The 16002-nt window shown below is 36.0% G+C and overlaps 1 protein-coding gene across 1 annotated transcript; it reads right to left on the bottom strand.

Moving 5' to 3' along the window:
- Nucleotides 1-1640: 1640 nt before the first annotated feature.
- On the bottom strand, nucleotides 1641-4540 carry LOC128924146 (uncharacterized). The gene is made up of 2 exons (XM_054236033.1): nucleotides 3980-4540; nucleotides 1641-2922 (listed from the first exon to the last, which is right to left on the bottom strand). The coding sequence occupies exons 1-2, from the start codon at nucleotides 4270-4272 to the stop codon at nucleotides 2061-2063; spliced, it is 1155 nt and encodes a 384-aa protein (XP_054092008.1). The 5' UTR covers nucleotides 4273-4540; the 3' UTR covers nucleotides 1641-2060.
- Nucleotides 4541-16002: the final 11462 nt, after the last annotated feature.

Raw genomic sequence — 16002 nt, 5'->3', positions numbered from 1 at the left:
ACAGTCGTTATTTCTGGGCGAGGGGAAGATATAATTGTTGCTTGAGGTGGGGTTGATTGTTGAAGAGTTGGTGAGAGAGAAGGGTTTGGTCAAAGTAGAATTAAAAGGTGAATTGGTGATTGGAGTTTTGTTGTTTGTTGGCGTAGTCGTGCTAGAAGCCCATGAATGGGCGATAGATTTGTTGGAGTTTGGTAAACTAGTGTTAGTTGAAGTGCTATTTGGAGAGGTGGAAATTTTTTTTGAAGCTTGAGGTGTATTTTTTGTTTTGTCGTTTTCGGAAGGTTTTGATGTTGTGGAGGCTGAAGTGGGAATGTTTGGAGTGGTTATTTGTGCAGGTAGAGAAATTATTGTTGAAAAGGGTGTAAAAGAAGAGGTGGAGGAGTGCTGAGATCTGTATTTAGTAGCTGCTTCACGCATGCTGCATTTGTCCATGGTTTTTATTTTTAAGATTTCTTTGGCCTGTATAAACTTGGGACAAGTGTTTGCGGAGGAAGGGTGTTCGCCTGAGCAATTCACACACATGGTTCTTGAGCATTCGCTGTCATTGTGAGGGGGGAGACTGCAGTTGACGCATGTACGAAGGCTTTTGCATTTTTTTATTGTGTGTCCGAGCTTTTGACAGGTTTTGCAGCGCATCGGGTTGGGATAGTAGGGACGGACTGAAATTTTTCGCCAGGCTACATCAATTTCCTCAGGTAGCTTGTAGGCATCAAAAGTGAGGAGCATTGCACCTGTTGGGACTATGACTCCTTCAAGCTTCTTCTGGAATTTATACACTGCACTTACTCCATAATCTTCAAGGCCTTCAATAATTTCTTTTTCAGGCAAATGGTTAAGAAATGGCGCGAAAATCGTGCCTTTTACGGAGTTAAGGTGTTCATGGTAATTAGCTGAAATTTTGCAGATGTTCGAAAGTGTTATCGTGTTTGTGAATTTTTCAGCAGTTTTTTTATTTTTAACTAATAAGAGAAGACTTCCGTCGCGCAATTCTGAGATGGATTTAACATCTTTGCTAATGCCTAAAATGGCTTTATGCACCGCAAAGCATGAAAAAAGTGACAGTGGTTTATTGTCTTCTAATGATTTAAGGACTATGTATTTTGGGTCGTCGTTTTTAGAGATGTTAATGGGGGAAAGCTCAGGGAAAGTCTCTTGAGATTTGTTGGCTTTTTTTCGTTTTGTATGAGGACTAGAGGAAAGTAGGGCGAACCTATTTTCCCCTGGGTTGTGGGCCCCAGGGGGCATTATGAACACACCTTACGCAATCACTTATGTATAACTATTTATGCACTGTTTTTTTTTTTTTTTTTTTTTTTTTTTTTTATGAGATCAATTGATACACAGAGAGCGTCACAGAGTAACGAAACGGTATAACGAAAACAGACGAATAAGCGAATACTGATAACGCACGAAAAGAGTGAACGTCCGCACGCGTCAGAGGTTAGTCGGTGACTGATGTGGATAAATCTATATTTTACAGCTTTTTGAAAAATTTTATGTTTTAATGAAAGCTTCTATGTATGTATGTATGTATGTATGTGATTGGTGTTGCAACCGTTTAGGGTGCGTGCAGAGTGGCCGCTTGTTGCCGAGCCGAGCCGACTGACGCTTATTGCGAGAACCAATGCGAGAAAACTGGTACTATACAAATTAGTACAAATAAGCGCGAACAGGTCATAGTGGGCGCCGAGCTGGTCAGAGCGCAAAACTGATTGAATGCGAGAAAACAGTTCCAAAGCGTATTTCAGCGCCGAAAACATTGGTTATTCTGCGAAAAGCTAGTTTTGGACATAAAATTCTTTGGAAAAAGTAAAATTAAAATGAAAATCATATGCTGTCATTCATCATTTAATGGCATTCTTGTTGAACTTTTCTTGAGTACAGTCGTGTGTTTTGGTTTATTTAAAATGAATGTAGAACAATTAATAAGTGAAGTTTTTTCTCGGCCGGCTTTGTGGGATCAGAAAAATAAATGTTATCATAACCGTGTTTTAGTGGAAAAGCTATGGATGTCCGTTGCTTCAGAAATGAAAATACCAAGTAAGTTACATTGAAATTTGTTATATTTTATTCATGCATACGAAATTACAAAATTTATCTCTTATTAATCTACCATTTTTGACACTTGTTTCATTGAATTCTTTTATGATTTTTTCCAAATTTTCTTTTTGCACTTCTTCTTTTAAATTTTCATCTAATCCCTCTAAATCAATAATTATGTTGTGTAGAAGGCATATACATTTTACAAGGAGTTCAGCGAACAAAGGATCCGTTTCAATGGGTTTCCATAATATTCTGAACCTTGCACTTAATAACCCAAAGGCGCATTCAATGCACTTTCTAGCTCTTGAAAGCCGGGCATTAAAATATTCATGGTCTTCCGTTATCTCCTTTCGGCTATACGGCCTTAACAAACATTCTAAAAGGGGATAAGCCTCATCCCCAAGAAATACATATGGCACAATTTCTTCACTGTTTGGCAGACATGTATTTCCTGGTACAGGTAGTTCTCCACTTTTTAAAAGATTAAAGATTTTGGAAGAGCTAAAAGTGCCACCATCACTTTGCTTTCCGTATCCACCAACTTCAACCGCAATAAATTTGCAGTTGGCATCGGCAATACCTTGCAATACAATAGAAAAAAAGTGTTTATAATTATAATACATGGAGCCAGTATTTCCTGGACACTTGATTCGTATGTGCTTCCCGTCGATAGCACCAATACAATTTGGGAAGTTCCATAGCTTCCAGTATTGCTCTGCAATTTCTTGAAAACATTGTTCGTTTGGCTGCGGCATATGTATAGTAAACATATTATCCCATAGAACTTGTGTTGTCTCCTTAACAATAGCTCCTACTGTTGATTTGCCTAGCCGAAACGAAAAAGCTAGTGAGGCAAATGATGCTCCAGTTGCCAGAAATCTAAATAAGAAAGTTAAAACAAAAATTGTTATTTAAATTTATATTATATTATTTGTATAAATTTTTGTATATTATTGTTTAAATTCATGTATGCATATAATTTTTATCATATTTTTATTATATGGTTTTATTTGATCTTGCAGAGGAAGACTTAAAAAAAAAATGGAAGTATTTACGCGATCAATTTCGATGTGAAGTACGCAAAATTCCAACTCCAAAATCGGGGGATGCCGCATCACAAATTACTTCGAGTTGGCCTTATTTCAATTATCTACTGTTTTTAAAGGACCAAATGAAATTCAGAAATTTAAGTGGTAATTTAAAAGCGTCAAGTGTAAAAGCTACCCAAGAAGAGGTTGTATATGAAGAAGAAATTGAAGATATTCTCAACACTTCACAAGTCGAAGAAACAAGAGATCTGTGCGACAATGACGAGTTCAGCTGTGAAGTTCCATCGAAAAAAAATACCTCTAACAGCACTGCCCAATTGTTGGAAATTGAAAAAAGAAAATTGGCACTGCTGGAAAATAAAAAAATGGAAAAAAAAGACTGTATTGGATGAAGATGAAGCATTTTTCGTAACTCTTTTGCCGCATATTCGGAAGTTGGACCCAGAGAATAAATTTCTGTGTCGAATGGAAATGCAAAATGTACTTTATAAATACGTGTATGCAAAAGTTAAAAATATGCCCACACTGTCCAATGAAACTTCAAGATACGCGCCTTTGTCTTCACCAACCAGCGTTTCTTCGATAAAGCTACCAGATAAATTCTTTAGACCTTAGCACAACTCCTTGTTTTCAACCGATCTCATTTACCACAGTTGAAGGTACAAATATACCATCAACTTCATCATCATTGGTTCCAGACCAAAATACAATGGAAACTGTAATTTATACATCTTTAAATTCCTCTTAATTAATTTATATTATTTATTTTTAAGTTTTTTTTTAATTTTTCTTTTTATTTATAAAAAAATGTATTCATGAATTTAATACGATATAAAATGAATTTAATACAATAAATACAAATATATAAAACATAAAAAATTTCTTACCTGAGAGTTACTATCAAGCGTTCACATGGACATATTGGTACTTTAATAAAATTACTCCACTTCTTTTTTAATTTATCACCAATCTTTTCGAGAATATAGTCGAAAGTTTCAATACTCATTCGAGTATATTCTTTAAACTTGGCAGGATATTTTCTTAAATCACTATATAAGTGATGAAATTCTCCAAATTCACTTCGTTTATCATTTATTGGATGTTTTCCAAATGATTTTTTGTTGATAAAATACTTTAAAACAGTAGCCGAAGCTAAATACTCATCATCTGACGAATCCATATCTTTTCACTTCAATTTCACAAACACGAATGAACAACAAACCCAAATGCATACAAACATACATAAAACACAAATAATAGATAAAATATCAGCGCTGATTCTCGCATCCACTATGCACACTCAAACTTGTTTCTCACATGAACAAGTTCTTGCAATAAGCGTCAGTCGGCTCGGCTCGGCAACAAGCGGCCACTCTGCACGCACCCTTAGTCGGTTATTGCCGAATCGACGATAATGCGCCACTTCTCTCTCTCCTTCGCAGTTCGGCGCCAGTTGGAGATCCCAAGTGTAACCAGGTCGCTCTCCACTTGGTCCCTCCAATGGAGTGGAGGCCTTCCCCTTCCTCGGCTTCTTCCGGTGGGTACTGCATCGAACACTTTTAGAGCTGGAGTGTTTTCGTCCATTCGGACAACATGATCTAGCCAGCGTAGCCGCTGTCTTTTTATTCGCTGAACTATGTCAATGTCGTCGTATAATTCGTACAGCTCATCGTTCCATCGTCTGCGGTATTCGCCGCTGTCTATGTTCTGAGAACCATAAATCTTACGCAAAATTTTCCTCTTGAAAACTCCTAGTGTCGTCTTATCTGATGTTGACATCGTACAAGCTTCTGCACCATAAAGCAGGATGGGAATGATAAGCGACTTGTAGAGTTTGATTTTGGTTCGTCGATAAAGGACTTTGCCTACTCAAAGTCCAAAGTAGCACCTGTTGGCAAGAGTGATTCTGCGCTGGATTTCGAGGGTGACATTGTTCGTATTGTTGATGTTGGTTCCCAGGTATACGAAATTATCTACGACATCGAAGTTATGACTGTCAACAGTGACGTGGGAACCACATGGTTCAAGCAGCTCACGACTTCCGGTTTTAGACCAAATATCCTCTGGGTAGCCAACAAACAGCCGTTTGAAGACGAGCTAAAGTGAGAAGGCGAACCCGCTTCTGCGGTTGTGCGTAGGGCTTGGGACCCACCACATAAAAACGAAGTACCAATGAAAAATCGTCGAAAACTTCTATAACTCGAAGTTTTTTTGTGGATTATCGATTATAATAATCGACTATCGAGTTTCTCTTTCTCTGTCTAAGTGAAACTCTCTGCAGTTATCCATATAACCGAGATTCTTGACTTTAGAAGGTTTCAAATGGAAAAATAACACAATAACAATTTTATTATTTTGCATACCGACGTAAGATCCTCACGTACAATCGTTGGCAAAAGCTTTGAAGAATAACGGAACAGTGTTTATCTGATAAGTTTACACAACGTGCTATCAGAAACTACTATTAATAACTGGTACGTGTTCAATCCTACCTAGGGCTTACCTAGATTTATGAACGGAAAAATTTACAAAGCACATTCTATATTACCATTCATATTTGTTTATTCCTTGTTTATCTCGCCATTTACCTTAAGCTACTAAATTGCTCTCTTAGCACATTCGAATGCAAGAGCACAGAAAAGCCCATATCACTTGTAGAATTAAAAAAGAAAAGCGCAGCTCATGAAGTTGAAGAAAAAATTGCAAAGTGGAAAGAAAATAAAATCAACGAAAGCATTGCTCATCTAAACGAGTAATGACCAAAGCAGCAGCAAATTGCATTGCCACGTTACGGCGTTGATGACATTTATGTCGGCTTGCCTGTCGCGTACATGACAACCATCAGTTGCGTTCTCCATAGAATTTATGAAGTATACGCGTACTTTACCACTACAATGTCCACAGTTTTTTGCTAGCATAAGCTAGCCAATACAGCCTTTTGTTTAACCTTCTACTTTCCACCTCATCTCTGCGCTGATACACATGCATCTTAGTTATGCAGAAAAAAACGGGGGAAAAACAGGAATAACAGGAAAAGTGCAGAAGATGTGCAAACTTTAACCACTGTGATGTGTGCCGGTAAAGGCAGGAAAATTAAAAATAGTTTTTATGAAGGCTTAAATTCCAATCATTACTTCGTGTTCGCTGCCTCTTTGATGGCATTCTGGCATTATCACATTTCACAGTCTACATAGTTTTTGTGTCGCTCGGTTTTTAGTGCTGAGCAGCAGCAGCACTTCATTGCATTTACTTTGAACCAACTGCAAACATACCATTAATGTATGTAAGCGAGGGTAATGTAGGCACTGCATAGCGTATACGTAACCTGTCAAGCGCGGAAAGTTAGCGCAAGTACTGACCGATCGGACAACTTTGTATGCATGTCTATTTGAGGTTTCATGTTCTTAGTGTCACTTAATATTTTTTCTCCTTTAGTATTACAACTATTTTTCAAACTCATAAACACACACACTCACAACTACACTTGCACTTATGTATATGCATTACATTGCTGTTAGCATTAAATCCATTGAAGCGAGCCGCCTGCACGCTGTGAATGAACTTTTGAAATATTTTCTTTTAATTGCTTTTGATGGTTGCCGCGGTTGTCATTTGCGCGCAAGTGTCTAGTTTCATACTTTTTATGGTTACTGTGGGTGTTGTTCCATACAAAAGCAAAATAAAAATCGCGTAAAATAATAGGGTAATAAAGCATACATGAGAAATGTTGTTAATGTAAAGCGACTGACACAACCGACAGGTATTTAAACATTTTAATTGGAAATATTGATGAGTAGCTTAGGAAAACAAGCGAACAGTTTTTGAACTCGTTTTAAAAATCGATAAATATACTTGTTGGTTCCACCGATGAGCGCGGAAAAAGACTTTATTTTATAATTGCTATTCCAATATTCTCTGTTGTAGATATCTCTATAATACATATAAAAGAGGGTCGGCTACATTAGCGGTAGACCAATGATGTGGTAGTAAGGTTGCTCTCACCTCGAAGACAATAGACAGTTTTAAGTTTTGTGTTTGAAAAATATTGTCGAAAATCTTATCGGAGAGTTTACGGAGTTTTGAGTTGGCGAGTGAGAGGTTAAATCAATTGATGGGGCAATATTTGCTCATAAAATAAAAATAAAAAATTGTGTTAAAGGGACTTTTGAAAACTCCATGTTCATGTCTGGTGTTTATCATTACAAAGCAAAAATATCGATTATTATATTTAAACATAAATCTTTTTTATTTGTATATCCATTGATTTTTTTCTTAACAATTCAATTAAATAAAAATTATATTTTCTTTAGTTTTACCTTTCACCATTAAGTTTGTAGATTAATAAATGGCATGCCATTTAATTATCACTTTCTGCTGGAGAAATTCATCAATTATGGCATGACGCTCAATGGCGCAAAAGCACAATGATAATCGCATAAGACCATCCATTAAAAGATTTACTTCATTTTGTTTCTCTACAACCATTATTTGCGCAAATTTTCATATTCTACGTCGGCCAAAGCCAGTCAAGAGTAAATGGAAAGCATCAAGGCATCAACATTCAGCATTCAGCACACAGCACACAGCACACAGCAATGTGTAGGCAACAACGGTCGTGGTCAATTCATTATTATTGGTGATTTTGCTGCTGCAATTGCCAGCTTTGCTTGATTGCTGAACTCAAATGCCGACTACAATATTCATTGGAATTCGCTTTTTTTCTCATTTTTTCATTGCTGTATTAATAAATGACTGCTTGCATGGTTGATTGGTATAAGACACGAGTGAAGACGAAGCACGAATGAAGCGTGCTTGAGGGAATGAAAGAACGATGGAATAAACGTACGGCTGGTTACCAGCTGATGGGTTGGTCATTGAAAATTCTAATTATGCGGCAATAAAGGGGGAGAGAGGCATACATATGTATATAGATATACAGATGCATTCATGCAAACATAGATATTAGGCAACGCTCCTGCTGGCTAAAGTGCAACTAATATTGGTCATAGCGCTACTTTTGGTTATGTATGTCTATAGATAGCTATGTATGCATTCCAAAATGCTGAAAATAGCATTATCTTGAAAATTTCCAATTTTAATTAAAAAACTTTTAATTTTCTTGGAGAGAAGGGAGCAACAATTGCAATTGCAGCAGGCAAAAACAAAAGTAATTATCATCATCACAACCAACATTGGTCGAATTAAATATCACTTCATACCTACACCTAAACTTCATACATACTCACATACATACATGCTCATACATGCCACTTTGGCTTCCGATTACCAACATAGTAGCTAACTGCAGCTAACTAACGATCATAATAAAATTGTCAGCCTCCCTTTTTGCCATTTCAGTCGTTTGGCACGCCATCAACTGCTGGAACTAGTGGAAAGTAGTCAGTGTTATTACAAAGACACTTTGTCTATCTGCGGTCGACTGTTGTCCATGCAGTGCGGGCATGTCTGTGTGCGTGCTGTTGGTTGGCCGCGTTCTTCCTTGCAATTAAAACCATAATTATGATTGCAGTAAAAGAAAAATGTGTCTAATGTTATTAAGTTTTTAATTGCCAACGTTCGACAGCATGTGTCCATAATAATTTAATTGTGTATGTACTTTGTGGGTGCATACACATTACTGTGGTACTAAAAGATATTTTAAAAATTAATTTGTAAAATTTTGCAGTTGCATTTCATGTGTGATTAAATTATTATTAAATTAATTAACTTTGACATATTAAAGTTATGTTAAATGTTCAAGATCAATTGATCGCTGATGTAAGATTAACCTTTTTAAGTTTGATTTCAACCTACTTTTCATTTGATAGTACCGAATCTAAAATACTTAACTTCGGCACTAAAATACTTAGCTTCGGCACTTGCTGAGTTAACATTTTTTTTTTGAAAATAGCTTATTTGAAAGGGTTAATAACGGTGGATATATTTAAAGTGATCATTAAAGCCACAAAACATTAGAAATTATATTAATTAAATGCTCTTTAAACTCCATTAACGGATATCACTAGTGCTTACTGCAAACAAGTTCACATTAACTTTCGTGACTTTGTACAGTTATATCGTTTAATAACATACAAGATAAGTCACCCAGTGAAGAAAAGTGAGACTTCTTATAAATAAAGTATTGTGCATTCTATTTCATGGATAGAACATAACTAATTTTGGCTGTAAGCTTTGCCATGGGAAAAACCAAACCAGAAAGCAATTTGTATGTATCTTGTGCCATCAAATAGTTTTTACGGTAAAGTTTTAGCATAGTGTGTACTTATCAAACAGGCTTCGCATTATTTTAGAATCAGTAGTTTTAGTCTGATAAATATATTTTTCCGAAAAAACAAAATGTATAACTTTCTAAATTGTATCTTATCTTTTCAGTGCTTTCTGCTTATTGGTGCTAGTATTTTATTTTCGAACTTATAAAATTCCTGTGATGAATTTCTTCATCTATTCTGTTTCCGTTCTATTCCTTCTTACCTTTCCTTGCGCGTCATTTTGTGGTCATTGAACTATCCGCCAACAATTTTGCTGCTTTATACTTGGCTTCTTTCACATAGATTTCTGAGTTTTCAAAGGAATTTTCTTGGTCGTAAACTTGGTACGGTTTTAAATTTTCTTATTTCCTTATTTAACTTTCATTGTACTAAAGCCAGATTTTTGTGGTTATTTGATACGAGTTTGGAGTATAGTGTGTAATTTTGATTTGTAACGGTATTGCACTTTTTCATTTCGGTGGTAAGCGGATTGTATTTTTGTTAAGAATATGTCGATAGGTTGCTAATAATTTGGAAACGTTTTTCGTTTATTGATGTTCAATTAAATCTCCGAAAGAATAGTTAAGTGCTTTGGTTCATAGCCAGATCTCATGTCTTCTCCATGAAACGCTTAAGCGCTTGTTATTGTCAACCGCTGGATATAATTTTCAAATCGAAATTTATAAACAATTAAATAAAAAACTTGGAGGGCTTTCAACGAAACCGTTCCACTGTGCGGCATTGCACTTGACTGCTCAATGATTTACTTACAGCTTTGCGTTATTCATTTTAATAGATCGAATGCCTTACTTGCCGCATCTTTGCGTGAGTTTTTGTACTTTGCTGGACCGTGCTCATGCTCACCTTTGTAGCATTTTAAAAAGACGGAAAGAGAAATATGTACCGAAAAAGTAATTTAAAAATAGAAAAATCGTTTACTTTATATAATTTTGTTTTTGTGCGCTTTCATCGATGGGTTTCCTTGGGCTATTCTTGTTACTTGTTTTTCTTCCATTTACCTCGGACGCCGGTTTCGCCATATTTGTTTCAAGTTTGACACGCTGCACACTTCCGGTCATCAAGTTACTTATCCACTTGTATACCTATGTACCTGTGTGTATGTATATATTTATATCGACTTCAGGTCAATTGCTTCTCCTTCGTCCAGGATTTCTTATTTGCTTTGGCAAGTGCACTTGACTGGCTTGCTTACTTGTGTGCGCTGACTGAAACTTTGTATTTCCCTCAGCCGTAGGAGCACTTAGCGTTTGCCTGCGCACTCCAAATTGATGTTTGCCTTGTGTTTTTTACAGTTTTCAGCTACACCCCTGCCCCATGCCTCAACACCGGCACCGACACCGGCTTCATCGTACTCGTATCAATGAAATTTTGAGGTTTTTATTACTTTACAAATACTTTTTCGCCAATAATAATGGCTTTTATGCCTGACTGCCCTCGAGCTGCAGACAGGTAGATGGGTGTAGTATATCTGCAGGCGCATTGCGGATACACTGAGCAAATGTACTATGCGCCTGTGTGTGTATGCGTAAATGTTGATTTTGTTTTATTTTTGCGGCTTTTTTTGTGCTATGCAATTCTTGGCATTCTATCTGTGTGCCTTTGCCAAAGTATTTATTTGATTCTCGTAATTGTTATCCCCACAATTTTTAATGGAGGAGTTTGCCACCCTCCTGAAAGGTGATTCCTTTATACACATTTCAAATGTTTCATATTAAACTTTCAGTTATAAATTAAATACGAATTGGCAGATAAGTTTAATGGATGAGGAAATATTTATTGTAGTAAATGTATTTGTGCAAGATTATATCAGTTTGCCGTTGATAATTGCACTTTCTTAATTTTAAACACTTTTATGGGTTTAGTTCTGCTTTAAATTTAAATTAAGTTATAATTAAGATTAAATTGTGCTCTACATTTCGACGAATTTAAATTCATATTTATTTGAACAAAAGTATTGCCTACATTTTGGCGCATTCATATAAAATGCTTAAAGCGTTTATCTGTAAAATGAATTTGTAAAAGCTTTCACTAGTTTCAACAATCGAGCTTTAATAAATTAAACTCCTTCAACTTCTTTTTGTATTGATTCAGAACTGAATAAAGTGTAAATTCGTCTCTTCTTTTTAAAAAAATGCAAATTTGAAATATTTAAATTAGAAATTAAATTAAATATATTTTTTTATCTAAATAATTAATTACATTCATCTCATCTTTATTCTGTGTACCAACAAGTAAGTAAGTTATACTCGTTTTTTATATCTTTCCTAAATTTCCATAAGTTCACGGCGACATTAATTTAAGGTTACATATGCAGGGATAAATAGAGGCTGACAGTCTGACGCATCGCATTACATCAAATCAAAAGATATTATTCAGCATGATTTGCATATCAGCTTTTTATCAAAGGCAAACGAATAAAGTGAAAGGGATGCGTACAAACATTTTCATTAACCTTTCCACTGCCATAAGCCATCAGCAATCACATCACATTTGTCGGTTATAATTTCGGCAATGTATGCAGATCAGTACATATGTGTGTACGTATATGAATGTACATGTATTTGGATTTCATGCGCCGCTACATTTTGCATGTCATTTTTGGTAAAGCTTGTTGAATTTTGCATACGCATAGGCGCTTAACCCATTCCATGCAATATGAAACAATCATAGTCGGGTGACTGCAGGCAGTTACCAGCACAAGTTGTTCAGGTACACCCGTATATTATATATATGAGTAAATTGGTGGTTGAATTTGAAACATGTTATCCTAACCACAAGTACAATTTTCAATGAAACGGAAAAGTGCTGAAAAAATGGGATACTTTTTCTGATGCATTGATGAAAATTCAATAATGAAACATCTTCATTGTACTCAATATTTCCACAGATAACAAAAGATGGGTTTCGATGTTAAACAAAGGAAATTTAATAGAGACAAAAAAATATGTGAAAATATTGATATATACATATATGGGTTTAAACATAGGTTTCTGAAGGTTTCAAAGTAGGGCTCCATGGCGATGGAAATCCTAATGGATTCAAATTTCAACCCGTCAAGTGACTTTTTCAAGTTTAGAAACCAAAAGAAGTCATAGAACAAAGACAAATGTGGAAATGTTCGTAGTCAAATTCGACTAATTCAGTAATGCCGTTGCTTGAGGTGTGAGTTGATGCCTCGATGTCGAACCGGCTCAACAATTCGACATAGTGGATCTCTCTGATCGTATATTACTTCTCTTGAACCCATGAAAACTGTGGTCGTAAACTATTCGGTCTTCACTTTTATTTGAACAGTTTCACCGAATGAAGTTTATTGTTAATTGGTCTGGTGTGTAACAGTGAATCAATGTTAAGTTAATTGACAACACTAAAATACCCCGCTGCTGTGAAGTTTGATGTTACTGTCCGTTGTCAGAACCAGTTAATAATGTTAATCTGTTGTATGTAAATGGAATGATCACTTTGTATCATTTCAGAATACATTTCCTTTAAAATAATGATATTTTTGGAGCGACATTTTTGAAAGAATTCTAAAACGAACGGAATTTCCTACAGGGTTGTTAAGGCACGTATATTTTTAATAAATGGCTTTGATTTTCCACTCTTTACTGCAGTGAGCGTTGTGGTAAAATCGTAAAAATGAAAATTCGAAACAAAGTCATAAAATGTTTATGAATTATTTACATAAAAATGTTTGCATACATTAACTTGAGTATTGTACATACATATATATATGTATGTATTATTGCGTTTCGAAGAGGAGTCTATTACATTCAGACTATACACTCTAGTATTCAGGGTTTGCGATAAAAAATAATTACTTATATACTTGTACCCATGTTTGTATCTATGTGTTGTAATGTAGTGGCACATTTGAATAAAAATATATTGATGAAATAAGAAATTACACATGACTGAATAAATTTATTTGATTGATATTATCTGAGTTAGACTATGGCGTTATGGCTTATGCGACTTATGAGACTACAGTTTTTTTTGTGGTTGGTCAGATGTTGCGTTTGGCTTCAGCTATAAATTAGTGTATATTTAGTGTATAAAAAACTGAACTTAGAATGAAGGTAGTATGAGAGTTATTGTCGTAAAAGATATATACAAAAATTTAATTTTTTTTGGATTCCCGTGGAGGAATTCCCATTATGTAAAATTTGATACACCAAAAATTTCAGGTTCAGTAAACTAAACACATAAACTTATTAGAGAGGTTCACCGTTACAATTTCTTAACTCGCGTACTAAAGGGTGATTTTTTAAGAGCTTGATAACTTTAAAAAAAAAAAAACGCATACAATTTGCAAAATCTCATCGGTTCTTTATTTGAAACGTTAGATTGGTTCATGACATTTACTTTTTGAAGATAATTTCATTTAAATGTTGACCGCGGCTGCGTCTTAGGTGGTCCATTCGGAAAGTTCAATTTTGGGCAACTTTTTCGAGCATTTCGGCCGGAATAGCCCGAATTTCTTCGGAAATGTTGTCTTCCAAAGCTGGAATAGTTGCTGGCTTATTTCTGTAGACTTTAGACTTGACGTAGCCCCACAAAAAATAGTCTAAAGGCGTTAAATCGCATGATCTTGGTGGCCAACTTACGGGTCCATTTCTTGAGATGAATTGTTCTCCGAAGTTTTCCCTCAAAATGGCCATAGAATCGCGAGCTGTGTGGCATGTAGCGCCATCTTGTTGAAACCACATGTCAACCAAGTTCAGTTCTTCCATTTTTGGCAACAAAAAGTTTGTTAGCATCGAACGATAGCGATCGCCATTCACCGTAACGTTGCGTCCAACAGCATCTTTGAAAAAATACGGTCCAATGATTCCACCAGCGTACAAACCACACCAAACAGTGCATTTTTCGGGATGCATGGGCAGTTCTTGAACGGCTTCTGGTTGCTCTTCACCCCAAATGCGGCAATTTTGCTTATTTACGTAGCCATTCAACCAGAAATGAGCCTCATCGCTGAACAAAATTTGTCGATAAAAAAGCGGATTTTCTGCCAACTTTTCTAGGGCCCATTCACTGAAAATTCGACGTTGTGGCAGATCGTTCGGCTTCAGTTCTTGCACGAGCTGTATTTTATACGGTTTTACACCAAGATCTTTGCGTAAAATCTTCCATGTGGTCGAATAACACAAACCCAATTGCTGCGAACGGCGACGAATCGACATTTCACGGTCTTCAGCCACACTCTCAGAAACAGACGCAATATTCTCTTCTGTACGCACTGTACGCATTCGTGTGGTTGGTTTAATGTCCAATAAAGTAAACTGAGTGCGAAACTTGGTCACAATCGCATTAATTGTTTGCTCACTTGGTCGATTATGTAGACCATAAATCGGACGTAAAGCGCGAAACACATTTCGAACCGAACACTGATTTTGGTAATAAAATTCAATGATTTGCAAGCGTTGCTCGTTAGTAAGTCTATTCATGATGAAATGTCAAAGCATACTGAGCATCTTTCTCTTTGACACCATGTCTGAAATCCCACGTGATCTGTCAAATACTAATGCATGAAAATCCTAACCTCAAAAAAATCACCCGTTACTTAAAGCTTCTATCACGAAGGTGAGAATTTATAAATGCATAGCTTGCCATTCGATGCTACTGCCTCTCTACTCAAACCAAAATATCTCTCCCGAGATTCCTGCTCCTTTTTAATGGCATAAGCGCTCTTCAAGTACAAGAGCCGAAAAAGAATAAATAAAAATACATATATCAAGTATCTCTTAAGAAGTTAAAACTTCTGACTCAGTCACATTTCATTTTGGTGGCCCGTTTATAGGAGTTTGCTTATGGTAACCAAGAGTCTTTGCAATCTTCCCCAACCAAGCAAACTGTTTTGATATTCTGCAACACGACATTTTAGTGCTTTCGCTTTGGCAATTTTAGTGACCTCTTACCATAAAAATGGAAACGTCCAACGGTGCTTGCTTGTTTGTTTGTACATATGTAACAAGAGCGCTGGTGTGATTTTTATTGCGTTATGCTGGTAATGAATGTGAAATGGCGGTGCCGCATTCCCGTACCACACTCTCATTCTATTAAACGGCATATGTATGCTTCGTGCCTCTACTGTATCACCGTCGTGCTCCGTTGCTCTGTTGCTTTGGTAACTTGTGACAAATTGTTGCGATGATGTTTTTTATTGCCTAACCTATCTGACAAAATGCCCCTGACTTATATACATATATGCAACTATGCAGACATACTAATATATACGCGCTCATTGTATATGCAAACGTGAGCAGATGTGTTGAAAGCACACGCGTTGCTCTTTGTATTGTGTGATATTTGTTGCAAGCACATTTGTTGATGTTTAGTACGATGATTCCCAAAGTGTGAGTTGCGGACAATTTTCCATTTGCGTTAACTGCTACCGTTTGCTCTATTTGGTTTTTGTTTTATAGTTGTTGTTATTCGTCTGGTGCACAAGTTGGCAGCTCATAAAAATGTTTCATATATCCTAAATGAATTTCCTTTTCAGCCATATAAATATGCAGAGTTGCATGGAACACATAGGGTGTCCGATAATAATTCCGGTTTACTTCAATAAATTTCTATAAAACTGACTCTTTGTATTCAGAATATATGTTGAGTATGTC

The sequence above is a fragment of the Zeugodacus cucurbitae genome, chromosome 2 (genome assembly GCF_028554725.1).
Source record: "Zeugodacus cucurbitae isolate PBARC_wt_2022May chromosome 2, idZeuCucr1.2, whole genome shotgun sequence".
Taxonomy (NCBI): domain Eukaryota; kingdom Metazoa; phylum Arthropoda; class Insecta; order Diptera; family Tephritidae; genus Zeugodacus; species Zeugodacus cucurbitae.
Note: the sequence above shows the minus strand (reverse complement) of the source record. Positions and strands in the feature narration are given on the sequence as shown.